The sequence below is a fragment of the Heliangelus exortis genome, chromosome 16, assembly GCF_036169615.1.
Source record: "Heliangelus exortis chromosome 16, bHelExo1.hap1, whole genome shotgun sequence".
Lineage (NCBI taxonomy): Eukaryota > Metazoa > Chordata > Aves > Apodiformes > Trochilidae > Heliangelus > Heliangelus exortis.
In genome coordinates, this window is record NC_092437.1 from 16052341 (window position 1) to 16079559 (window position 27219).

The 27219-nt window shown below is 44.1% G+C and overlaps 1 protein-coding gene across 1 annotated transcript; it reads right to left on the reverse strand.

Annotated features, from left to right (window-relative positions):
- Nucleotides 1-430: 430 nt before the first annotated feature.
- Nucleotides 431-26481, reverse strand: CHMP4B (charged multivesicular body protein 4B). The gene is made up of 5 exons (XM_071759872.1): nucleotides 26081-26481; nucleotides 6407-6584; nucleotides 5564-5678; nucleotides 4931-5057; nucleotides 431-1244 (listed from the first exon to the last, which is right to left on the reverse strand). Exons 1-5 carry the CDS (start codon nucleotides 26274-26276, stop codon nucleotides 1162-1164), a joined length of 699 nt encoding a protein of 232 aa, XP_071615973.1. The 5' UTR covers nucleotides 26277-26481; the 3' UTR covers nucleotides 431-1161.
- Nucleotides 26482-27219: the final 738 nt, after the last annotated feature.

The following is a 27219-nucleotide window of genomic DNA, read 5'->3' on the forward strand; positions in this document are numbered from 1 at the left end:
GCTTTTTCCTCTCCCAGCTACACCTGAACACTTCTTTTAAGTGCATGTGAGAAGCTCAGCTGGAACTCCTGGAGTACAACTGCTTTAAAATACATTTGCTAGCACAGTGCACAAGTGTCCTTTTATGACAGAGGAAGCCAAGGCTCCCAGCTCTGTCCCTGTACCTGTTGTTTCTACTAAGGAGAAATCAAAGCTGAGCTAGTAGTGTGGGGATTTTGACATAGTGGCCCACAGTATTGTTACAATAAGGACTGCTGACAATTTTGCCCAGCTGAGGCTGTAGTTTTACACAACTAAACTACAGTCACACAACCAAAGTTCAGCTTGCTTTAACAAGTATTTGCCACCTTTATAAAAAAAGAGGCCAAACTGCACATCAATTAGTCAGGTTACTTAAGCACCACAAAGAACTGAGAACAGTAGCCACACATGAAAATTAATCAAGATATTTAATACAGTGCAATCCATAGTAGTTTCTTAATTAAAATAACTGTGTGCATGTATCCGAATGGGTTATCAATTATCACAAAAAAAGCAACAAACATTGTAGTGCTATGTAGAAAAATGTACAACTGAAATCAAAATCTTCCCTACTGCCAAGACAGCATTTGTCAATTGCAAATCATTACCACCAATTAAAATGGGAATAGTGAGGACATTGTTGCAGTGACAGACACAAGGCTGGGCACGCATCAGTTGAGAGGTATAAATAGAACTTGCAGAGAACTAAAAACCTAAAGCATTCTTGCACCTAAACACAATAAGTAGCCGATGGAGGCTTACAGACTTTTTCCTGGTTTTTAAATGCCTTACAAGACTTCTAGACACACTAAAACTGACTTAAAATTACAGAATAGTTTTCAACTCAATATGGCCCAAATTTTTGAAGATGATGACCCAGCAGTGGCAGCAGCACAGTCCCAAAGCTGAATGTCTGATTTTGCAAATAACCTTTTTAAGAGATATTGAACCGTATAAACTGCAGGCACCTCCCCCTGCTCCCCTGTCTTTCCTTTGTGCAGACCATGCTATGCAGAAAACAGCAATGCAGCTCCCACTGCTTTGGGTTAAAATTAAAGATAAAGACATTTTGCTTATGCTTTCTCCTCAATACAACACATTTGCACCCAGAATAGGTAATCAAAGTCTTTTGCCAGCCAGTTACTGCTGTAACATGTTTCCTGCCCAAGATTTCAGCGCTTTCATGTCGTTGTCATCATCCTCTTCTTCCTCTTTCTTCTTGGCTGCAAAATATTAAAAGAAAACAAATGAGTGGGAACCTTGACAGAACCCTGCCTTGATTTTTTGCAGGAGAGAAGCCTCTGAGCTACTGACCTAGCCAAGAAACAAAGCACCAAATACCAGGAGAGGAAAGACCTTATTAAATTGAAGTGAAAGGTGCCTTCTGAAAAAGCCAGGCTAAACTTTCTGCTATGAACACGTGAAGTGGAAAGAGACAGCAGCTCACACAGGACAAATGTAAATGTGTGTGAAGGTTAAGATGTGCAGACCAACAGTTTTTCATCCTCACCATGCCTCCTCTAGAGTTTTCAGCTTCTTTTCTGACACCTCTGGTATTACAGTTCCTCCCCCATACAAATATGAAATCCTGGTTTGGGCCAGGATAAAGGTAATTTTCTGTCTTGTGGTTTTGCTTTCAGCTCAGTCTCTTAATTTAACAGCAAGTTTCTCAGTCAGCGTCTGCTCCTGGGACTGATAACTCCATGTTTATAGTTACTGCTGGAGACTGGTGTGCAGAACCAGGGACACTGCTCAGCTCTGAGGAACATTTTGCCCTCTGGAAGGAGTAAAGAGGTCCCACCTGCAGCCTACTTTGGGGAGGAACAGACAAGATAGATGCCAAAAAGTGACCAAACAGAGTATTCCATCCCATACACATCATACTTGGTATAAATTTGAGGGATCACAAGAGTCAAACCCCTTCACCTTCACCCTTTGCTCTTCCCTTCACCCTTCTTCCCCTGTCCCTGTTTGCTTCAGCATCCTGGGAGGATTCCATCCCTTCCTCTGCCTGTGCTCCTGATCCATTCCAGCCTGGATCTGTGTGTTCTGCCTCCAGCTGCTGCTGACCCCAGGACTCCAACCTGGACTGTCCCAGGGCTGCCCTGCAGCCTTGGTGCTGATGTGAGAGTTACGGGGGAAAGAGGGACAGAGGGGAGGAATGTGGGATCAATTTTCCTGTGTATTTGTATAGATTTAGTAATTTTTCCTATTTATCATTCCTGTTTCATTAAAGCTGTGTAGTTTAGTTTCCAACCCATAAATCTCTCTCCCTTATTCCCTCTCCTTTCTTTATCAGGGAGGGAAGGGGGATTAATAGACAGCATCTGGCATTCAGTTTAACTGCCAGCCCAGTGTTAAACCCTGACAATTCCTTTTACCATTGTTAAGTCCTCAAAGTGCAACAGATGCACTTTGTGTTTTCATCTAGCTAGGTACAGGATTTGGGTCCTCCAGCTCCTGGGGCAGCTCAGGTTCAAGAGGCTGAGGAGCTGAGCTACTCCCCTCCTCAAACCAGGCTTGCTGGCAGCTGGCTGGATGTGGAGGTTACAATTTTTGGTGCTTCCAGGGAAGCAAATGCTATTTGTCACAATATGACAAGTCCAACTTCTGGAGATGAAAACCATTAACTCAGAAAAAAAGTTTTAACCCAGAAATTGCTGCAACAAATTTGGAAAATACCACCAAAAAAGACATTTCCTCAGACAGCATTTTTGCTTCAAAAAGGGAGAAAAAAAAAGGAGACACAATTCACACATAAAATGATTTGTGTAGTTCCAAATGAAACATTTATGTAAGAGAGAACTGAGTCAGCTTTAAGTCAAACTCACAACCCATAATTTACACAAGTTTGGAATTTGTTGTCCTAAATTAAGCTCTTCCAGTCTTGGTTAAACAAAACCAGCTTCTGCCTCAATTTCTTCTGACACCAATTGAGCTGACAGGCAACAACAAAATATTTCTCATTCAGATTGATTAAGTCAAAACCCAGACAGCTCCTCAGAACTGGAGAAGCCAAAAGCTCATTTTCTATTCAATGAATAAAAAGGAGGTAATAAGAGTCAGCCTTGCCACAGAAGACACTATTTATTTCCAAGAGACACATGAAGCATGTACCTGCTTTTCTAGGCAAAGCAGCCCCTTTGAAAGTCCCACCCATGATGAGCAGAAGTAATCCCAATGTAATTAGGTCAATTTTAAGTGAAAAACAGATTAAAATAAACATAACAACAACAAAAAAAACCATTAACAAGATCCCCACCCACTACCAGCCCCAGAACCCCAAGGTTTCCCAAACTCTGGTCTCTGAGGCAGTTTTTATTGAAGTAAACAGTAGTATCCCATGGCAATGCATGAGTGGAATTCTAATTTCCAGACAAAAGCAGCTTAATATAAACCCTATAAAATAGAGCTTTGTACTCATAGTTTTTACTACAAAAATGTTCCATTTTTACTGTTTTAGGCAGTGCTATGTCTACCCAAGTCTTATGCTGTATAGTTACTTAAGTATGTGCACAATTACAATGCCTCCTATTAGTGCCTTCTAGTCACTACTACCACCTGCTATCATGCAAAAAGCATGGTTGGGTTCAAGCCACTGGTTTAATATCCATACCCAAAGAATATTTAGAGATTTCATTAAAACGGCTAGGAAATAAAAACATAATGTACACGTTTATTTAAACTATTCCCCCCAATGTTGAATCTGAATCTAGATAAAATCTCAGATTTAAGATATTTTGATGTAACTTAATCCCTTCTCATCAACACTTGTGGGCAATTCTGCAGAGCAAAACAGAACTAGAAAAAACCCTACAAAATCAATTCTGTCAAAGCAGAAGAACTATATTGCACAAGAACCAAACTTCAGAGCATGCCACCTAAAGCAGAACCTTGTTGTTCAGCAGTGTCTTTTAAGATGCTTCCAAACGTTTAAGATGCTTCCCAGGTCCTTTTAAACTTGGAAAAGCAGCAAGATAATTATAGGTATGCTGATCAGCTGGGTCTATTTTCATCCTCTAATTATTTTGGGCCTTTTTTCCCTAAATAATCACATGAAAGAGAGCCACAAAGTCTACCACTTTTTCCTAACACATTAAGGCAGATTCAGCAACTCAGGCTGGTGAAGCTTTCTATCCCATTAATGCACACCAGAGGTACTCCAACTCAACTATATTTCATGAGGTACCACTTCTAGCTCCTCAGAGAGTGCTCAGTTCAGATTTAACAGCAGCTCTGAGCTGCTTGTGTAAACACAAACAGCTATTGTCTGTTCTCCATGTAAAATCATCCCACTAACTGAGATCTCCTGGACACATGTGCTCTACAGCTGTGACAACCCTGAGTTTGGCAATGCCTGGTTTGTGCATATGCAAACCTCAGAGGAGGCAACAATTATCCCCAAAGAGGGGACTCTGAGGTTAGTTCCTCTTAAAAGCCAGAAATGCAGGCATCAAATTAAAAGACAAATAATCAGCAAGGAAGTACAGCTCAATGTGAGTATCTGAACCAGCCTCAGACTAATTCCAAGAGGTAATTTACTCTCCACTCCCTTTAACAACCTTACCAGGATTACTTCCCTGCTGGGCCAGCAGCCAATGGTAGGAGGATCCCTTTCTCCACACCTCCACTCTACCCTGAGTGCCATCATGCTGTAGACAAACAGGTAGTGCTAGCATAAATCCTAACTGCTTCTGTGAGAAACGTTAATTTTGATGGTTCTTATGCAAAACAGGTTACCCCAACAGAGAAACAGCTCTAGATGTAATTTGGGATTCATGAAGAGAATCCTGTCAAGAGCTTTGTGCTGCCTGCAGTTAGATCTTTCAAATGTGAAGAGCTTGCAGTCAAACAAGCAGCCTTTTTAACAATCCCAACTGGTCCCAATCTGGTAAAGGTCCATACATACCTGGCTTTGATGGTATTGATATTGAGGGAACATTTGGTAGTGGTACTGTCTCAGGACCACTTATTTCCAGCAAGTTTTTGTCTAGTTCTTCTTGTTCTAGTTCCTCTAGTTCTGCCATGAGTTCATCCTAGTTTTTTAAAGGAGAAAAAGAAGAAACTAAGTACTAGCTGTTTAGCTAGTCATATTATTAAAAGAAATCAATTAAACGCATAGGATCAGAACAAACTGAGGCAGTGAGGAGTCTGAGTGACCTCTTGGAGGGTAAGGAGGGTGGGGAAAGCAGTGAGGAAAGGAAAAAATATAAGTCCAAACATTCTCGGATGAGGCCATCCAGACCATGCTCAACATGAAGTCAGGGTCACAGCTGCTGCATGCAGTGGAAGGAACAACTAGCAACAAGTTGTAGAAGTTTTTGTATCCTATTACTACCCTAGACACATGAAGATGATAAAAGAAAAATCTCCTATGAGTCACCATCCCTGGAGGTATTACAAAAGACACAGATGTGGAGCTTAGGGACATTGTTTAGTTGTGGAGTTGGCAGTGTTAGGTTAACAGTTGGACTCTGCCATCTTAAGGATCTTCCAACCTAAATGATTCTATGATATAAATCAAGGCAAATTTAAAGCATACCTCATCAAATTCTTCCCCAAATCCTACTGGCTTGGAGATGGCTGTTGAAATCTCATCTGCCAGTTCTTGCTGTTCTGCAATATCCTGCATTAATTCATCTACTTTATCAATATCCCTGTAAAAGAAAGAGGAAGAATTTATTTTCTTGGATTCTGTAAAAATACCAGCCCATGGTGACATTCCTTTCCCAAAATATACTTTGCATGCAAATCTGATTTTATTCCCCAGTCTCAACAAAATTATGCATGTATTTTTTATTGCATAAAAGCATTAAAAGCTTTTATGCAAAAAAAAAAAAACAAAAAAAAAACTTAAAAAGCTTAGCTTACAGAAGTGATACACAGAGACTACATATGAGGAGGTATTGTTCTGCATTACTGGTATAAATAATAATTTGCTCTGTTCCCTGATCTAGCATTATCACATTACATCTACCGTGTTTGCTTTTGGAGCAAGTAAAACAAGGCAGTTTACTTTTAATTATTGCTACATACACAAATTCCACTGTATAGAATGAAGTTTAAGATTCTCCTTGAGGCTCAAAATTCTTGCAGATACCAGGTGGGTCTGTAGCTGGTGCACCCACCCATTTGCTTTTGACTACACTGGTTCCAACCATCTTTTGGACAAAGCCAGTGGCTTTGTGCTATATAAAATGGTGCCAAACCAATAAAGCATTGATACTTGCCCATTTTGTTCCATATGAAAGTACATTTAGTATTTCACCTTAAGTTATAGCCTTCTTTTAAAAGATTTTGCTACTTTAGCTCCACCTTTGGTTATGAAGCACCTGGCACTTTGCAGATCAAACTAAAAGTCCAAGGGAAAGATGCAGTAACTTACATGTTGTCATGTGCAGCTTTCATAGCTTTAGCAGCAAACCCCATGTTCTTAAGCACTTCAGTGTTAGTGTTGGCATTCTCAAGGGCTTCCCTCTGAAATTCAATTGTTGACAACGTGCCATCTATCTGAGCAAGCTGCTTCTCATACCTCTTCTTACGCTTTAGGGCCTGAAGAGCAGCTGAAGGGTAAAGAAAGGAATAGGGTTTGTGAGATTTGTGCCCAAAAGAGTCGTTCACATTTTGTACCAAACACCACCCAGTATGGGGAATTACTTAGCAAATTAGCAAATATTGGCTTTTGGCCACTTTTCTTCCTAGATGAACCAAGCTGCCTAACCCTTGTGTTTGCCTCCTTCAACAAAATCATTTAAAGGTGGCCAGATGCCTGCGGCTCATCCCTGCCATGGGAAGGAGCCAAGAAGCAACTCAAGGATTAGTCACTCATGACACACCACAAACCAGACATTAGGCTACAACAAACAGCAGGCTGATCCACTTCAAAACATCTTTGTTCACCCCCAATACATGAAGGCACAGCTGTTGATGTAGCTCCTACCAGAGGAGGCTGTGATGCTGCAAGGTCCCTCCTGGGCAGCTACTGGGAGAAATGGTTCATTCAAATAGAAAGGGGGACAAATGTTTTTTTAGCTTTGCTACTTCATGCTGTGAAATACACCTACTTGTACAGATTGATTTATTTATATACACACAAACTTTGTGTGCTCTTCATATTACTCCTACTACAAGGTACTGTCTACACAGCAGTCTCTCTGATAGATATGAGAAGAGATGCCACCAACTAAACTGGTTTGGGCAATTTGCTGCTCATAAGTACTTGCCCAGTACCTGATCATTACAGGAGAAGGCCACTCATGACAGCACCAGCACTGAGCTCCACACCCACCCCACACAGGACTGGCCCAACTTGCTGCTCAGCTCAGCTCCTCCAGCATTTCTGTACCCTCAGCTCCACCCCAGCCAGAGAGGTGACATCCAACTGGTGACAAGAGCCAGCAGCCAGCCCTTCCCCAGACAGACAACAGCCCAGTGCACCTTCGCTGACAGTGAATACAAACTAGATTTACGTACAGTATGGTCTGCACAAGGGTAAAAACATTGACAGAAGCTGCAGCATGGGCAAAACCTTCCAAGCACTGAGGATGGCTGGTTGATGAACAAAGGTGAGGAACCACATGGAGGAAGAGATAAGTAAGGCCTCCCCCTTCATGGCATTTCTATTTCCCCTCCTGATAGGAACAGACTTGGCCACTGTGTGAAGTCCCAGCAGATCAGTCATGTGCACCAGGAGTGGTGGAAAATAAAGGTGTTAAATCTTCAGCTCTCTAAAAGGTTATTTCAAACCTCTGCAGATTTTTTGGAGAGGAGCAGGAGACAAGTAGGAAAGCCCAAGAGCAGACAGCTTCCCTTATCTCCCTTACTAGAGGGATGATAACTTGGTGACATGATGAGTATCTTCCTGCAACACATACAAAACACCTCATCTCCTAAAAGCAGACTAAGCCTGCAGGCACCCTGCACATTTTGTCAGATGCCATCCTGAGAAGCTTGGCAGTCCTTCAACATAACATCCTGGTATCAGACGTATGAACACACACCTCCAGTTCCATTGGTTATGAATATGCTGTACTTGATTAGGCTAATGTATTAGAGAATCACATTCATGCAATAAAATAATAAAGAGAATAAAAAAGTACTTTGTGAAGGTACAGCTAAGGGTGCCAAGCACCAAAGCAGCACAGGTTGATTTAGCAGAAGTGATCAAAACCACAACAGCACAGGTCACCTTGGCTGTTCCAACACCAGCCAAAGACCCAACACAACCTCCTGCACTGACTTTCAGCCCAATGATCAGTAAAACCCCACTGTTTTGGGGCCAGTCCAACATCCATTCTCATTTGACAGGAGTGGCAACAGGACTCAGTTTTCATCTAACACAAAGGACAACGTTTGCTCTGCAGAATGAAGCACAACAGAAGTATCATCTGAAACATTCCAGCTTTATGTCAGACCACGAAGGGATGAGCAACACATCACCAATTTAGTCCAGGTCATTGGTTTAATTAATTATATCTAAAGTTTTCTCACTCGGAAAAATAAATCTGTTAATAAACAGAGTTTATATAGTGGCAGATGCTGAGAGAGCACTAGTGTTACAGCATTCTTTACTGAGGATTTTGTGCATCATGGAGAATTATTGGCAAACCAAAGACTTTATAACAGTTACACAAACCCAAATGAAGCACTACAATTTATGTCCTGTTCCCCACATTAGAGCTTTCTCTGAGAACAGCATTTCATGCATATGTACTTTGAAAAGAAGCTGCTCAGACATCAAACACTGCAAGCATCAGTGTTCTGATCTTGTGATCAGGAGTGTTCATCAGGACTGTGGGTAACCCTATCCCTCCTGTTCCCATGCACGCCTGCTCATGTACCAGAACTGCACTCCCCAGCCTTTCCTGTGCTTTAAAAATCCTTTCCTTGATTAATTTCCCACTTGTAGCAACAGATCAAGGCTTCCACTTTTACAAAAGCATGGGACATAACCTTCTAGCTTGCAGAACTGAGCAGGGTTCCCCCAAGAGCCTGAAGACAGCACCCATCTCCCACCACCACTGCTACCTGCTGAGCCTCCTTGGGTTCCTGGTGGTCTTGAGGGGAAGCACCCACTTGCATCTACTTGAAAAAATGCTACTGGTAGAAATGCCTAGAAGGAATGTAGACTAATACAGAGACCCAGCAATAAACACAGGCCCACACATAAAGGTCCCGTGCCTGGACAATTCAGCATAAATATATAGCACAGGTCGATTAACAATCAGAGTGGTAAATGAGTTTCTGCCATAAAGAGAATTTTACACATGAGATTGCAACTTTTTGCAGCTAGAAGCAATAAGAAATATGGAACAAGGTATTCAGTGCCTCAAATTCGATGATCACAACTTCCTGCAATTTATTTTCATCTGTGTTTCCTTGTTTTAACTATTCTTAATGGAAAGTCCTTGTTTATAACTAGTTAATTTAATAAGCTAAAAAAAACCCCAAAAATCAACACAAGAAAATATCAGTTCAGGTGACTCACATTTACCCTGCAAGTTTTAGTAATTAATTTCCCATATCACAGCCCCACAGAAGATTTTCACTCTACATTCAGGTTTCCCCTTGTCAGAATTAGCAGTGCCCGCTCCACAGACCCTGCCAGGCACCCACTTCTGGATACAAACACAGTTGGGAGAATGCTGTGTGCCTGGGCATGTCATTTCTTTCAAGAGAAATCATTAAATTCATGTTTGTTTAAGACCATTAAAGAACCAATTTCTTCATTTTCAGGTAATTTTGGAGCACACCACATCAATGCCCACAGCTCAGAGGGCACAACGAATTTGTAGAGTGAAGGTCCCTTTGGAGACAAAAATAAGCCCTGCATGGTGCCAAGGGGCTTACCCAAGTGGGCAGAGGCAGGGGGGAAGAGCCATAAATTCCTGCTTGAAATGCAGGGCCAGGAACAGTCTTTGCTTGTGCAAAGAATGAGTCTGCACATTTTCTCTATGTTGTTTTAGGGTGGAGGCACAGATCAGATGTTCTGATCTATAGCTACTTGATTTCTACTCTGCTATTTACACACCTATTTCTGAAAACTAACGAGCAGTTCTAATACTTCTTTTCCCCACACAGCAGGCTTTACCATCTGCATAAATATCTCCTGAATTCTTATGCACTGCCAGAATAATACATTTTTATTAAGTTTTCACTGAAGTCAAAGCTATGAATACTGAATGTGTAGGAAACACCACTGGCTCTTGTTCTCAAAAAAAAGTTTCCAGAGTTTGAAATAAGTATGAAAGAGAGACAGAAGGCTAGAAATATGTGCACTAGCATCACACTATTTCATATACATGCAAGAAACAGATGTGTGTTTGAATTGTTAGTGTATCATGGCCCACGACTTTTCACGACGACTGCAGCCGGGGAGGAGGCAGTCCTCAGGACCCACACCCCTAATTATGTGTTCACTGCTTCCAAGATTGTAATTACACAGGCAGCAAAGGCAATTTAATACCCAGTTTTAATTGCTGTTTAACAGCTTCAGCAGGACCTGTATCCATAAATTAAGTTTAAAGTATTTATTCTCTAACGTAGCCTGGCAGATTTTGCTCCCAACCCAAAACTTGGTGCTAGAGAGATCACCAGCCCTTTTTTTTCCAGAAATAGCTCATCTAAGGTTTCCAACAGTGTGACAGCTTCCTTATCTTCAAGTAAAGCTGTATGAGATTACCAGATCACTGGGCCAGCATCTTCACAGCAGCTTCTGCTAAGTGCCTGATATTCAGAGGTTGCAAACAAGTAAGGACTGCAGGTTTCTCTCACCATGTTCTGGCTGTGCATTTCTGCTGGATCAGAAAAATGAGCATCCCTGATCAGCACTCACTGCCCTGTGAGCAGCTCTTGGTGAGAACGGACCTTCCACTGAAGTCACTAAGGAACACCCCATTTCTCCTCCCAGAGCATCCTGCCTTTGGGCAAGGGTTTGCTTGCTCCCTTTGGTACATTTAGAACCAGCAGTACCACTTCTGGTATTACTGCACCAGGGGAGTTTTTTCTTGTCACCCCCTCACCCCCTTTTTTTCCTGTTTTTAGCTGAAATCTCCCATAGGTACATGAGGAAAGGACAGAGCTGCTGGACCATTTTACAAGGCCACACAGATCACTCCTCACCTGCTAAATAGCCAGGGATCAGACAGATGGATGAGAGAAAACAGTTGGTGGATGCAGAATTTAATATGAAAAAAATAGCTTAGCATTTAAGATAACCTTCAATTAAAGAGTCAATACAGATCCAACTCTGGCAAAATGATTTGATCATAACACAGAACGTAAGACAATACGTTCTGCCAATAAATACTCAGTATTTTAGACAACCCATACCTTATCCTTAACAAGCACAGTATGTGTTTTAGCTTGGAAACCTAATGTGCATGATGAGTTGTTGCATGCACTTAAAATATCCTCTAAAAAAGTAATAGATAACAAAACTCAGTTGCACTGTCTTTGAATTTTAGTGATGTTTTCAGCAGAAGATGTATGCACAAGGGGAAAAGAAGTTACATATATTTTATTACAAATAAATTAAAGGTAATACATTTAAAACTGTCTGACTCCTGTATCCATTGGGAGACTGTGAGCAGATTCAAAATTATTTTTCTCCATAAGACATTTTGATATATTTATTATCTTTAGTATCAGCTACAACTAGGATGTTGGAGACAATTTTTATTCATAAAGATTTTACCACAGAGCCCTGACCAGTTAAAATTGATATAAACAGTTTATGACCTCTTTTCCATTGCTAAAGTAATACAAAATGTCTCAGTTTTAATAAGCAATGCAATCTAATCTCTGCAGATCTTTTTTTACACAGAAATTGTGAAAAAGGAAACATCAGCTTCTAGATAGCAGGGCAAGTCCAGCAAAACAGCAGCTGAGTTAGATCTGGACTGACTACTTCAATTACCTGAATGCCAAAATGTACATATAATACACTTGAAGAACATTTCACAGCCTTTTTAAGTCAAACTTTGTAATACAGAAAAAGCTATTTCTTCCTGTGTTGTTTTGGGTTTGGTTTTTTTGTTTGTTTGGAGCTCATGAAGGTTTTTTGGGGGGGTGTTTGCTTGTTGTTGGAGTTTTTAAAATTTATTTACAGTCTTCAACAGATGAACTGCAAACTACTATTTTTAATTTCCTATTTATTTAAATTTTTGTGATAGTCCTCCCCCTAGAAACTCCAGCAGAAGTTTTACTAACTCTTCAACCATGAAGAGCAACTAAAAGCCAAGGGTTTCATTATCATGCTCACAGCAGCTGCATCCAGCCCTCCAACACAACTGATAAGCAGGAACTCGTGTTGTGGTTTTCAGCCACCACTTCTAACTAATGAACATTCAAAAGTGAAAAGAGTTATTCATCCAGACTCTCCTCCTCTGTCAGCATGAAGACTCTGAAAAGCATGACTACTCACCCAAATAATTTCACTTTGTTCTCAAGAAATGCTAAATGTGAAGCTGCTACTATCAGAGCTCTGCTAAGTATTCAGGTTTTTCTTGCAATTTTTAGAGCAGTTTGTTAGTGAAATGAGAAAAACATTCACTGTGATAAGTAGTTAGCAGGATAATAAAAATAGCATTTTACTACACAGTACCACATGCAGAGGGGAAAAACTGACTATGAACATGCCAGTGATTTCATTAAAAATCAACAATCCTCCTGCAAATAAGCACTGCTTACACACCTGTAGGACAAGTAATAGTAATGGGGTATTTATGCATACAGCAAGTCTATTGAATTAATGATGTTAAATATCATTAGCAAAAAAGCATAGATTAGTAGATAAAAAAACCAAGAAAGACATTAAGATTTTTTTTTCCCTACATACTTGAAGCTCTGAATCTTGCTAGCAAAACCACATCTCAGTTTGAGAGAAGCAGGACAACTGGTTACTTCAAAGAGAACTGGGAACAACTGGGAGTATCATTCAAGAGTTTCACTGAGTTCAAAATCATCCTTGTACCAAGGTCTACACATCTGTGAGCCCCGGGAGTTCATCCCCACTGCTGTCTGACAACCCACGTTTCCTGCCAACCCTGAAAAAGTATGCTAGAAATTACTGGCACCTAAAAAACAAAGGCTTGTCATGCAGAGGAAGAATCAGCTTTGAAGACTCCAACTGAGGGTGTCCTGGTTTGGGCCAGGACAGAGCTAATTTTCTGTCTTGTGGTTTTGCTTTCAGCTCAGTCTCTCATAAGCAGCTGCACTTGCCGAAATGAACAGAAGTTTCTCAGTCAGTGTCTGCTCCTGGGACTGATAACTCCATGTTTATAGTTACTGCTGGTGTGCAGAACCAGGGACACTGCTCAGCTCTGAGGAACATCTTGTGCTCCAGAAAGAGAAAGGGAGTAAAGAGGTCACCCCTGCAGCCCTGCTTTGGGGAGGAACAGACAAGATAAATGACCAAAATTGACCAAACAGAGTATTCCATCCCATACAAACCATACTTGGTATAAATTTGAGGGATCACAAGAGTCAAACCCCTTCACCTTCACCCTTTGCTCTTCCCTTCACCCTTCTTCCCCTGTCCCTGTTTGCTTCAGCATCCTGGGAGGATTCCATCCCTTCCTCTGCCTGTGCTCCTGATCCATTCCAGCCTGGATCTGTGTGTTCTGCCTCCAGCTGCTGCTGACCCCAGGACTCCAACCTGGACTGTCCCAGGGCTGCCCTGCAGCCTTGGTGCTGATGTGAGAGTTACGAGGGAAAGGGGGGAGGAACATGGGATCAATTTTCCTGTGTATTTGTATATATTTAGTATTTTTTTCCTTTATATCATTACTGTTTCATTAAAGCTCTCTCCCCCATTCTCTCTCCTTTCTTTATCAGGGAGGGGAGGGAGATTAGTAGAGAATATTTGTTATTGGGTTTAATTGCCAGCCCAGTGTTAAACCCTGACAGAGGGGAGAAAAATTTCATCTCACAACAAATTTACATTCTCTCTGGCAAACAAGAAGAAATGGCAGCAGCAGAGTTCCTGCTACAAAAAGCCACCAGGTGTATTAATATGGGATGAAAAAGTTCCACAGAAGCCTCAAAAATAATGAGCACCAAATGTCAGCCATGCCAAAATAAATAGTGTGAGATAGCTGCAGAGGAGCTTCCCAAATGGGGGTCTCTTGGCCCCTCAAACAAAGCTCCGACACTAGAGATGACCAAGATAATCAACATAATAATAGGTGCCTGTCTGGTACATTATATACTGTGTGTCCACCTACAATTTGCTCAACAAAGTATCATTACTTTTTGCTGCTTCTGAAAATACCATTCCATCTTCCTGGCACTTACCTCAGCAGCAAATTTAATCACCACCACCATCATCCTCATCCTTGAAATGGGATAAACATGGGGCACCAGTAGACATAAGAAGTTGTTGGCTGCAGTACAGCCACACAGCAGAGCAGCTCAGTCCTGGGCAGGAATTGCTCATCTCTCCTACTGAATCAGCAAACTGCTTGCAGTATCTCAAAAAAATTCCTAACCAAAAAGATAATTTGAAGCAATTCATAAAATGCCCTGCAGTGGTAACAAGCAGATAAAAAAGGTAGATATAAACCCCAATATAGTCTTACTGCTGAACGTAGAAATGGGTTGACTACAGGAATATTGGAATTAATAAACAGATTAAAGGAATATTGGAATTAATTGTAGAAATGTTTAAGATTCATGTAAACTGACAACTCCTTAAGACAAGTGACTTGACTTAGCATGAACAGCTGCTAAGTGGTAAGTGTGGTAAGAGTGGTAAGGCCTTAGGCTGCAAACTGTACCTCAACTTCAGTTGAAATCTTCTGATTAAACCTTAGTTTAAGCTTTTACTGTGACCACCTGGAACATCATTGAAAAATGAGAACATTCCTAAAATGATTTTATACACTGATAAGATGGATTAATTGAAACTTAATTTGGAAAAGTGGACTGTTGAAGAATTATCCTGACAAGAAGTAACTGGAGGAGAACAAAGGGAAATTGCCCTGACAAAAAGTGACTGATGGTGAACAAGTACCCTCAGAGAGAGGAGGGCAGAACCAAGCAGAAAGGGAAGATGTCACCACCCTGGGAGATAACTGGATGGGCAGTCACATGCAGGTGCTGGGAACATGCATGTATGAGGCCAGACTGTGAAGGCACAGGTGAATTACAGGCTTGCTTGCTCCTCTACAGCTGGGGGCTGAGATTGGATCCAGATGCCCCCAGACTTGGCTTTGAGAAGGTGTGTGGAATGCAAAAGGGTCCAGTCCCTTGCTCCTGCAGGGAGGGTCACCCTGGACTCTTCCTTAGCAGTGATGTTTCCAGTTCTGGAAATACTTCCTACCCTTCCTTTGCTCCAGCAGAGCCTCACCCACATTCTGCACACCAGTGAGATAGCTCTACAGGAAAAGAAAGGTAAAACCTTTCAGAGACAGTAACACACAGGCTTTGTACAAGGCACTGCAGAGGAAGCAAGTAAGCAACACCACTGAGCTGCTCCATAAGCATATTCCTAACTGGTTGCCTATTAAACACCCAGCTACCCTGAGCCAAGCTGATGGCATAGCACAGAAGGTCAGAGGTCCAACAAGAGAGGTTTTAAGCAATGTGGTGTGAGAGAAACAGAGGTGCTGAAGCATGGTTAAAAATAAACTCACATCAAGCCCAAGGCTAACACAGTGCAAAGCACCATGATTCCCTTCCCCATAAGGATCACACCTCTGATGTCTAAATGATGTGCACAAACATAAAAGTCACTTTATGCTGAACACCTGAAGCCATTGTCACCCATTTTCCCCCAGTGCAAGAGCTTAATGTCTCCAACATGGTTCCCAGAGAGCCAGCAGCCCCTCTGCCTTTCTTTTGGGAGATGATGCACTTTTAGCAGGGAATCCCAAGCAGACTTTAGTCTTCATCTTCCACTTACCTTCCTGTATCTGTCTACTAAATTTATCATAAAGTTTCCAAACCCTCAAAGAAGGCAACTTTTTCCAGCCTGGAGATGAAGTGGCTGACCAAAACTACTCCAGTAAAGCATCTAAACCCAGGCAGAAAATGCAAGAAGGTTTCTGTCCTATCTGTAATTAAAACAAGATTATAGCTTCCTCTTGAGCCAAGTAGTGTCAGAACATTTAGTCTATAGTGCAAAAGATTAAACTATAAGCACTGAAAATCTATGAATACACAAAGGAAAAAAAAAAAAAATTAGAGATAAAGAAAAGTGCATCCTGTACAAGAGCAATCAAAGCATCACCCAAACAACACCATAACCCCCACCTTCAGACTGCAGTGCTGCTTAGTGCTCTCATCAGCATCACCTCCACCTTGGAATCAACAATTATTGCTGTTCTTCCACAACATTACTACCTTTGGAACACACTTTCTGCCCTCCATGATTCCAATGCCAGCTATTCCTGAAACGAGGAGGAATTTGCTCAGGCTGAAAGCTGCAAATGGAAACACACTGCACGTGCAGATGCAGAACCAGCAAGCTGAGCAACCTGCCCTGCCTTGGCCTTCTCCAGGCAAGAGGGGGATAGTCCAGCAAGCAAGCAAACCTTCTGCTCTGTCCTTTAAAGACAACAATCCTCTGGTCTATAATCCTCTGTGAAATAATTTCTAGTTGAGTCTGGGGCAGTTTTATTTTAAAAAATAATAGTCAACTGAAGTGAGAATGGAGCTGAACCAGGACAGATTGATCCCAAGTACAGAAAAGCAGACAACAGCCTTGTTTTGCCCAGGAGACAGAATAAGCCTAAGAAACACCAGACCAGCCAAGAGCATCTAGGATGAGTGCTTCCAACTATCACATTAAATCTGATCCACTCTCTGGAAGGAAAGCATGTATCATATTACCAAATTTTCTACATTTCACTGCTTGCTGTCCTGTATCTCATTATACAATGCCAAAGCAACTCCAGATTGATCTATCCAAACCCCATTTATTTTTCCCAATTAAAAGTACATTTTGTCTAAGGCTGCTGGGATAGATTATCTTCCCTTTCCCTTTTTAAGCTGACCAGTAACTGTGCTGCTAAAAATCTGCACCTTGTTTTACATCAGAATTTTATATGTATATAAAAGGAGATAATTATTTTTAATTCAACAAATGTTTAAGATTTTAGGGTGAGAAAAGTATGCTCCTTAATGACTCCTTGGGATTCTCACAGCCTGCAAATACTCTTAACAAGGTTTCTTCTTTATTTTGTGATTGCTGAAGACAACTTGTTAGAAGGAATTGCAGTGAAAAGCTATAATCTTCCTCCAAAACCCTGGAAGAGATTCAGCTTTACAAGAAGAAAAATAGCTCCTCTTAATTATCTCAAAATATTCTTCTTTCACAGAAACCTTTCCCTCCTCCCTCCCCCCCAGCCCCAAACAACCAGATTCCCTACACTTCATAATATTTTTGTGATTAAGTGACAAATTTCGAAGGATTCTACCTTTAAGTGGCCCATTATAGACCTGTGCTTCCTGGGGAAAGAAACAAGTGGCTGCCTGGGTAATGTATCATACATTTTCCAGCACTGGGCAATTACTATTAGTGTGTTGTCAAGTTTAAGAATTTTGTTGAGGCTGTCATAATATTTAGCTTTACTCTTAACATCTCATCTGGTGCAGTTATGCTATTTTGAGATGTGAAATTTTAAACTTCTTTTCATGAAAGCTTAGATTCCAACACTAACAACTAAGGGGAAAAAGCTGAAAGCAGAAACACTTAGAAACCCTGAAGACAGAAAGCAAATAAACCAAGCCATATTTATGAAAAAAAAAAATATAAAGAGTTTGTACTTCTTGAATCAACCCCTAAACACCTAACTGGCAACGCTCCAGTACATCTCTCAAGGATGGAACTGAATTTCATTTTTTAAAGGCCATCCCCCACTCTTGGGCAGGAATCAGCTCCAGCAGCCAGGTTTAGCAACCAGCATTGTTACTGCAGTCCTCACATCACAAGTTGATGCTGCTGCCAGGGAAGCACTTACCAGAAGAGGCTTCGTACCACGCAATTTTCTCCCAGGACACTGCACGTGCTGAAATCACCATGGGGATGCTGCTGTCAAGACATCTTATTAAGGTACCACCTTCAAGGGAGATGGCAGTGACTGTGCACAGTTCCTAGTTAGCCCATTATGAAGTTTGCTTTACATCAAATTGCTCATTTCATAACAAAGAAAAATCACCTGAAGGTTTCTGAATTTCATCAGTTGGAGTTCCTGTCACCTTGGTATTTATGTTCCTTTTCAGTCCCACTACATGCAAGCAACCACTGTGCAGTCACCTGGAAGTCAACATGACATCCTTCATCCTGAAAGAGCTCCTGCCCAGGCATGAAGAGCACATCCAGAAAGGGTATTTGGTAACACCTAACACACCACCACACCAGTGAAACAGCCAGCACAGCTGATCAAGCCTCCCCAGAAGAGAGGACTACAAAAAGACAGGGTTTACAGTGAGAGAGGCTGCAAGGCTTTGCATGCATGAAGTAACCTGGCAGCAAGTACCCAAACAAACTCAAATGCAGCTCCATGGCCAAATCCACAAATGGTCACCATCAGGTTAACCCCAGGCAGTTTGTGCCAGGAGGATGGTGACCACATTACCAAGTCTCTTGGTTTACTGTGTGCCTAAACCAACCCTCTGACCTCAACACATCAGACCTACTGCATGAGAGAGGAGGGGACAGAGACCTTGCACTGTGTTTTGAAAAAGCAGCTGCAGTGGAAGGTGGCACTGCCTGGCAAATCACTCCAGGTCTGATCCTACAAGCAGGAACAGCACAGTACCACCGCTGAGCTGGCTCCCCTTACCTGGGCAGGGGAGGAGCTGAGTGCAGGAGCACAGACTGGGGCAGAAGCTCAGAACAGGGGAGGCAGCAGTCATCACAATCTCTACTGAGCTCAGCCCTTGCTTGCTGCACACAAGGATCAACACTGACACCCCAGTCTGTGGAAGAGAGATGGCTATCCTGGTTCTCTGGACAACCCCAAATTTGCACCATTCACTGCCCATCACTTGAGAGTTGCAAGACAATGGCTGTCTGTGTAATTACCCTATGCCTTTATTATATGGCTATAAAACAGTTATTGGTAAGGTTTTGTTTGACTGATGACCCTGGAGGAAGCTGTAAGCAGAGCTTTTTCAGCTGAGCTTCCAACTGCACTGGGCAGACTATTAATTGCCTTCACCTCAGCCAGGCACTGATCTTCACCAAGGGAAAACTCTCCCCTGATCCCACCATTTCATTGCACTTGGTACAGACCAAGAGGAAGGTACACAGCACCCTCGGGCTCCTCACCTGCAACCTGGCCACATCCTGGTGAGCAGACCTGCCTTCATCTGCCAACATCTTCAGCAACTCTAACACCACTTCTGCTCAAAGACTCAACCAGGATGACAGGAGCAGAACTGATCTCTGTATCATCAGTCAAGTGCTGTGGCCTTGGATTGTCTGAGGGAAAGGCAAAGGTCTATCAATATCTGATTCTATTTAGGATTTTCCAACTGCAACCTTCTTGTGTCAAGCACTTTGTGCCAGGAGTTCCAGTTCGCTGAACACACCTGTGGGCAGACTTCACGGAGAGCATGGTAAAGCTTCTAAGATGCTCAACTTTTAGTTTTGCAAAAATCATCCATTTCTAAGTAGCATGAGTAACCAGAAAGATTTTACTTTGCACCTCACTATTGCCTCCCTCTCCCCCGGGCCTCCTTCAGAGCCTTGCTGGCTGCAGGTCAGGCCACATCCACACCACTCACACCACATCCCATGCAAGGTCTCTTGTACACACAAACATGTAACTACTCAAAAAGAAAGAAAAAACAAAAACAAAAACCAGAAAGGACAATATTAAAAACTTTGGGTTTTTTCCAAAGCAGATGGTGTTTCACAAGGGAGAGCAAGAACTGCCAAAATCATCTACAGTGGTCTTTTCCCAGCTAGACTGAGGGAATGCCAGCAGAGCATCCCCAGCCTGCTGCTGCTCCCAGCAAGCAGGAGAACCCACAGCAGCACAGAGACACAGGGACAGCTGCAGCACAGCCCTTGCAAAGGTGTCCTCTCCGTCCTCTGGTACGGGCAACACAGGCTGCAGGAGCCCTGCAAGACCTTGGAGATACACTTCTAATTCAGGTCGTTCACAAAGGGGAAAGAGCAACTCCAAAGCAGTTTGGGCAGCCAAAAAAATCCTTCTCCCGGACAGCACTGGCTGTAGATTCCTCTGGGTGTGACACCATCCCTTTCTTTGCTGTTTTAAATCAATCCCCTGCTCAGCCATCAAGCATGGCCATGGACTGACCATCACACTGGAAGCACCAAGATTTGCCAGGTAAGGAGTGGTGACTGCGTTCACTTCCACACCCCAGTCCAGCTCTAAGTGGTACCCTTTCCTATGCTGACCTATCCACTGTGCACCCACACAGTGCCATCCCCAGGAGCTCCAGATGGGCCCAGATGGCATCCAGGTACCAGAATTCAGTCAGAACAATAAGGGACTGAGGGGCAAGCCTGAAGGACACAAGGGTGAAGTCTAACAACATCCCAGTACAGAGAAACATGGCATAACTCAGCACAAGCTCTGCCAGCAAGAAACAACCTGGCACTTCTCTGCAGGAGTCTAAGTAGAAAATTAACAATTTGCATTACCTGCAAAGTTACACCTTATTACCTGCAAAGTTCTGAAGTCATTAAGCAGGATTCAGTAACTAGGGCTGGAGTTTAATGAGATACTAGAATCCAACCTCCTATACATTTGGAGAGGAAAAAGTAATAAAAACAAAATTTGCAGTCCAAACAAGTGATTGCAAACATGGTGGGTTTCCCTCCAGCCAGGGCTTGACAGAGAACAGGAACAGAGGAAAGAGGTATTGCATCAAGTACAGTTACCAAAACACATCTGGCAGAACAGAGGGACTCCTGGTTTTAATTATGTCAGTTTCTAAAGCGCTTTAAAAGGTGTTTGTGAACCCCTCCATTCCTCCTGAAGTGTTCCATACAACAGCAATCTGCCTCCAAATGCCCCAGATAAACATACGCAGGATAGAATCACAAAGATCCCTCATTTTTAAACAACTATTTAAAAAGAATAATTGTCCCATGCCAAGTGGTTAACACAACTCATTAACCTCAAGGCAGATGAAGGACTCAGCCCTCTTGCACTGAAGCTGTGCTTTACAATTCAGCATTTGGAACTCAAAGCTGCATTTTCACATTCAGTTATGAGTTAAACACAAAAGGCAGGCTGGAGCACTACAGGAAGGGCTGCATAGTGTCTGCTGCAGAACTCCTGCTTCCCCTGCATCAGCACCTTACAATGCATAAAAACAAAACCACATTATTTGATTCTGGGAGCAGAAAACCCTTCTCTGGCCAAACACCAAGCAGAACCTTAAAAAGACATTCACAAGCAAGGCCCTACATAGATGGTCACAGAGCATTTCAGTCTCTGCCCACACCCAAACCTGAGCCAGCAGCTTTCTCTTCCTTGAATTCCACAGCCTTGCAACATTTGGAACTAAAGGTCTAAATAAAAACCATCCACACCATCAGGCAGGCTTTCCTCCATGGTTTGATTAAGGATCAGCTGCTCCCCATGCTGGGAGGCTGCACTTCACTCTCAGATTTTATCAGGACTGCACCTGAGCTGAGCAAGCAGGGGACTGCTGCCAGAAGTGGCAGAGCCACCTCCTCCTTCCGGTCACATTCCTGACTCCCTCTCCCTCCAGCTCTCACATTTGTGCAAAAACAATTTAGTATATATATTTATTTATATATATATATATATATATATATATATATATATATATATATATATATATATATATATATTCTGAGTTAGGTTTTGGCTGAATCAGCAAATGAAGACAACTCATGCACTGCCCACACTGACACTAGCAGAGGACCAGGCAGGACAAGGCACTTGGCTTCTCACAGCCAACTGGAGATCAACTGGCAGCACCACAGCCGGACCAGCATGGACCAGCACGGACCAGCCAAGTGAACTGAGGTGCTGCTGACAGAGGCAGCTCTATCTCCTTTGGTGCCAGACAGGAACCCTCCAGCAACAGGCAAATCAGATCAGCAGACTGATTAAAAAGGCAGAGGGTGGTAAACAGTTAATTTTCCAGCCAGCTGCACCAACCTACCTACAGCAGCACCCTGATCTATTGCAAACTGAAGGTAAACATAAAATTACAACTTTTGGCTTCAGACTATACCCAGTTTTCTTGCTTGCTGTTTTTTTTAATGTGTAGGTGGAGCATAGGAGCTCTCTTTCCAGGAAGTGCCTGAATTATACAGCAGGCATCTAGCAGTGGTTTTGTATCCATTTTGTACTGTACTCAGTCATCAGAGCCCAAAAAACCCCTGCATTATATTTATTTACAGTTAAAGATAAACTCTGGCACCATAGAAGAAAAAAAACACTAACTGCCAGAAGTTGGAGTTGACAGAAAAATCCATGAGATGTCAGACTCCTGAATATTTTTACTGCTTATTAGCAAGATGTTAGCTTTTCACCCTTTCCAGTGTTTGTAGACCTACTGCCCATTAACAAAAACGTGCAATTTACTGTCAGGCAGGACGCAAAGGCATTGATTCTCCCTGAATCTGAACTTCAGAGTGGCTCTAAACTTGAAACAAGTAGCACCCTGGCAGAGCACCAAGTTTCTCTCCCTACCTCCTCATCTTCCCATTGAGACAGAACTTGACCTTTGGGTTTCCATGAAAAAAGGTAACGCAGAAACCAACTCTGGACCTGTTGTACCCAAAGCAGTCAGAGCCCAAGGAATGAACCTGATTCTTTCATGTGTGTGCATGCTGCTTCCCTGGCAGCTTGGCTCTTGTAGGATCAGGTGACAGCCACAAGGAAAGGAGGAAAACTGGAGCAGGAGTGATTAAGATCAGCTCGAGCTGTCCTGAAACCAAATACCAAGCACCAGAACTCCATAACCCTTGACAGGATCCAGCAGTTTAGGGTTTTTTTATGAAGTCTGAGTGCCTGATAAAATACCCTGAACTGGATGCAGCCCCACCACATCAACAACCTGGAGCAGAATAAAAGGTTGCAGCAGCACAGGGCTCCCACACCACCAGGCTCACAGCTGAGTACTTCTTTTGTTAAAGCAAAAGGTATTTTCAGGATGGATTTAAAATCCAGCAAGATACTGGCTTGACAGAGAACACCAGTAAGAATCTGGTGTTTAAACCATGCTGCTACTACCATTAACTTCATTGAGAGAAGTCCACTACTGATGAGCTAGAACAAAGGTATTGAAGAGCCTCGTGGAAAAAAAAATAAAACAGGAAAAAAAACATCAGAACACTGTTTTCAAAAAGAAGAGGCTGAACATTTGCATGAGCTTACACAAAACACAAGCATAGCCCAACTTTTTCCTAGAAGAAGGAATATTAACTTGACTCCTTTCAAAGACCCTTCTAATGATGATCAGTCTTCTCAGCAGTTTTTCATCCCATGGACAAATAAAATGATACCCTCAGTAAAGCCTTCAAACGAATTTCACACTTGAAGATTGCTGCCCCCTCCCCCTTACCCTCCCGGGGGCTTATTTTGGTGTTGTGGGCTAATGAGAAGGTATCAGGAAAAAAAAGAAACTACTGCTTGTTAAACTGACTTGAGTTCCTCCAGAAGGCAGGGAAATCATGAAATTGCGATGTCTGTGCAGCCCAAAAAGAACAGAAATACCCAGAAAAAAAGGATTTTTAATAAAAAGTTAAAAGCCTTCCATGTGCCAAAAGACAACAGTCTATGGAAATTTACACTACTTAGTTGCTCATTTTAGCTTCAGACTTTCATGAGTTACACAGCCTGGACCTCCTAAATGCAGATTATGAAATCCACGTAAAGTCATAAATTTAAATTAATAAAACCCTGCCTGTTGTTTGGGGCAGGCAGGAGAGCCAGGAGGCCTGTAAGCTTCTGTGCTTCTGAGACTTCAGGAGTGCTGCAGGAAACAGTCCCTGAGCCCTCAGAAACCCTGCTGAGCTGGCACCCAAACAACGGCCCAGTGTGCTGGAGAGCAGAGAACACTGCCTTTTGTTACCCCCAGTGTGCCAGACACACAGCTTTCCTCCAGAAAATAAAAAGGGGGCTTTAACCTTCCAGGTAAGCTCCCTGCCCCACTGCCCACAGTAGCTCCCTTTCCTGTCAGCACAACTCTGAGCAGAGCATCCTACACAAGCACCAGCCACAGGGCTTCTCTCCAGAAGCCCCAAAGTAAAATGCTTAAGTCCTGGGGAAGAAAGTGTAAGGATTCATAAATTTGTATTTTTTTAAAAGATGATCCAATGCTTAAAATACCCCTAGTCAATCAGCTTCTGTTCAGTTTTACTTAAAAAATTAAACCATGGCAAAATGCTTCCACTTAAAAGGCAGAATTTCACATATAAAACCAACATATTTTTATTTGCACTTACACTGTAGATTGAAGTGATTTTATATCAAAAGTACATAATTTCAGGATTATAAAACAGCCTGAAGTCAGAGGGGGAAAAAAACCAAACAACAGCATATTAAAAAAAATGCAGTTCTTTGGAGCTCAGCTGATGACTGGCATCTTGAACCCAGAATAAAAGAGCATCCTCTTAGCCTGTCCTGAAGGGAACTCACTTCTCAGCAAGCCAGCAGATGACCAGTTGCTGTCTTTCCTAGCAGCTCAATAATAAAAGTTGGCCTCTTAAGTTTCAGAAGTCCTCTGGAAAAAAAAGAAACTTTGTTTTCCAACAGAAAACCATCCCTAGCCCTTCTCCTTTTCCCAGCTCCTTAATTACTGGTCAGGATCCTGTTCTTCTGCAAGACCTCAATTAGCCTGACCCAGAATCCCAGTGGTGAATGGGCAGGTTTTCATCCTTCCCCCACCTCTGAAGAAATGCAATTCCTCCACCACACAAACTGCTCCAGCTCATAGGGATGGGCAGCATGCACAGAAAGGCACAGGGAGAGTTGGCATTACCCTAGAGCAAGACAAAGACCTGAACAACCAGGAAGAGAAGTTGAGATGTTAAATAGGATCAGTGTAAGAGGGAGAATGCAGAATCTGCAAAAGAAGTGGAAGGTTGAAAAAACATACGTATTTTAATTCTCCTTTTAAGGCCATTACCAAACTAGTCTGAAAACTGCTCTAGAAATTCAGACAGGAAACCAGGTCCTGCCACCGCCTGCAAACCTGGACAGCACTGGTGAGCTCAGCACACTGGCACCAGCATTCAAACCCAGAGCAAGTGGGGATCCCTGGTGTCACAGGCTGCTCTGAAATTCGAAAGGAAGCTTAAAATGCTGACTAATATGGAGCTGAAACTGTGACTGGTAATTGCTGCAAATGAACCCTTGCTACTGGGACAGCAGTGGGGTGTCAGCAGGTCTGGGTGCCCCAGGCTGAGCCACACCTCCTGCCTTAAACTCTGCTGTTCAGCATAAAAAGGTGAAGAGCAACACAAAAACTTAAATATCCTTTCCCAAAAACTCTGATCTTATTGACCACTGTAAAACAAGCAAGAAGCTCATCGGAGCACCAAAATATACAGCCTGCCAGCCCTGCCTTAATGCTTGCAAACACACGGCCAGACCTCCCTGGGAAAGCTGAGCTCCAGCTGGAGAACACCAATTCCCAACATCCACTTGCACAGCCTCAGGATACCCTGACAAGAATAAAAACATACTGAAGCAAGTCCTCCCATTGAGCTGAATTTCGAGGAAGAATTTTTTCCATGACAGAAGAAAAAAATCCCAACCACCCCACGGCAGCCCAGCAGGGCCCTGTCCCCCATTGCTGCCCGGCCTCCCCTGCACACACCCCGCAGCCCCCCGGCTCCTGCTCCGCGATGTTTCCCCGACTCCCCCGATCTCTCCCGATGCGCAGAGAGGCCCTGGGGGTGCCCGTGGGTGGCACCCGGGGGTGACATCGCGATCACGCGGGAGTGACGCGGCGGCCACCAGCGCTCCAGAGAGAGGCGAAGGCCGCGGGGAGGGGGGCTGCCAGACAACGCCTGAAAACCAAGGCGATAATCGGGGGAGCGGAGCCGCAACCCAGCGCAGCCCAAGGGCCCGGCCCTGCCCCGGCCGCTCACCGCGCTTGTTCTTGGTGCCGTGCTTGCGGGCGGCCGCCAGCTCCTGCTCGATCTTCTTCTCCAGGAACTCCTGCTTCTTGCTGAGCATCTCCTCCGTTTCCCGGAGCCGCTGGATCGCCTCCTGCGGAGACGGACCCTTCCCGGCGCCCTTCCCGCCGGCGCCCGTCCCGAACAGCTTTCCCAAGAGCCCCGACATGGCTGCTCCAGGCTGGGCCGGGCCGCCAAGGCCGCGGCGTGAGGACGAGAACGGAGAAGACGGCCGTGGAGCGCGAGTGTCCGGTCCCCTACCTCCCTACCCCCCTCACACACCGACCGCCGCTCCGCCGGTACCGCCCGGGCCGCCGCCGCTCCAAGGGCTCCCCGCACCCCGCCCGCACCCCACCCGCCTCAGCCGCCCCGCCCCGCCCCGCCCCGCCGCCACGCATACGGCTCCCGGCGTGCCCCGCGGCGCCGCGCAGGGCCAGCAGGCGGGCACCTTCCCGCGAGGGATGTCGGGAGATGTAGTCCCGGCCGGAGCCGGGCGCGGGGTGCTATGGGAAGGGCGGGGTCCATAGCGTAAGCTGGGAGCGGCGTCACGTGACGCGTGGACGTCAGCGCCGCGATGGCTGCCGGGAAGGGAGGAGGCGGTGACAGGGAGGGCACGGCCCGAGAGAGCCGGCCCGGGGGAACCGGCCCGGGGACGGATCCCGGCCCGGCTGTGCGGGGTCTGGCGGGGAAAGCCGGGGGGAGCGCGAATGGGTGGGGCCGGTGGAGGGGACTGAGGCCTGTGACAGGCCCGGGATGGCGGCCGCGGGCTCCCGAGCGGGACCGGAGCCTCCTGGCCACGCCATGATCCGTCCGGCGCGCGAATGAATCCCGGAGAGACAGCTCCTAGGGTGCTGCTGGTCCGCGGGGCTGCCCGAACCCCCCTGGTGCTGCTGCCAGTGCTGGGGTGCACAGCCCGGGCAGGGGAGGGGGACACGGAACGGCTGCTTAAAGGGTTTTAAAAGCTTCTGGTACTCGAGTTGCCAACTTTACAAAATCTGGTGTTTAAACCCAGGGTCGTGGTTGCTTAATTGGCGGTGACTAATTGTGAGCTCGTTTCCTGAACGCCTCAGCCCCACGCTCTGATGTGCAGTGTGGGCACAGTGCCGTGCTGT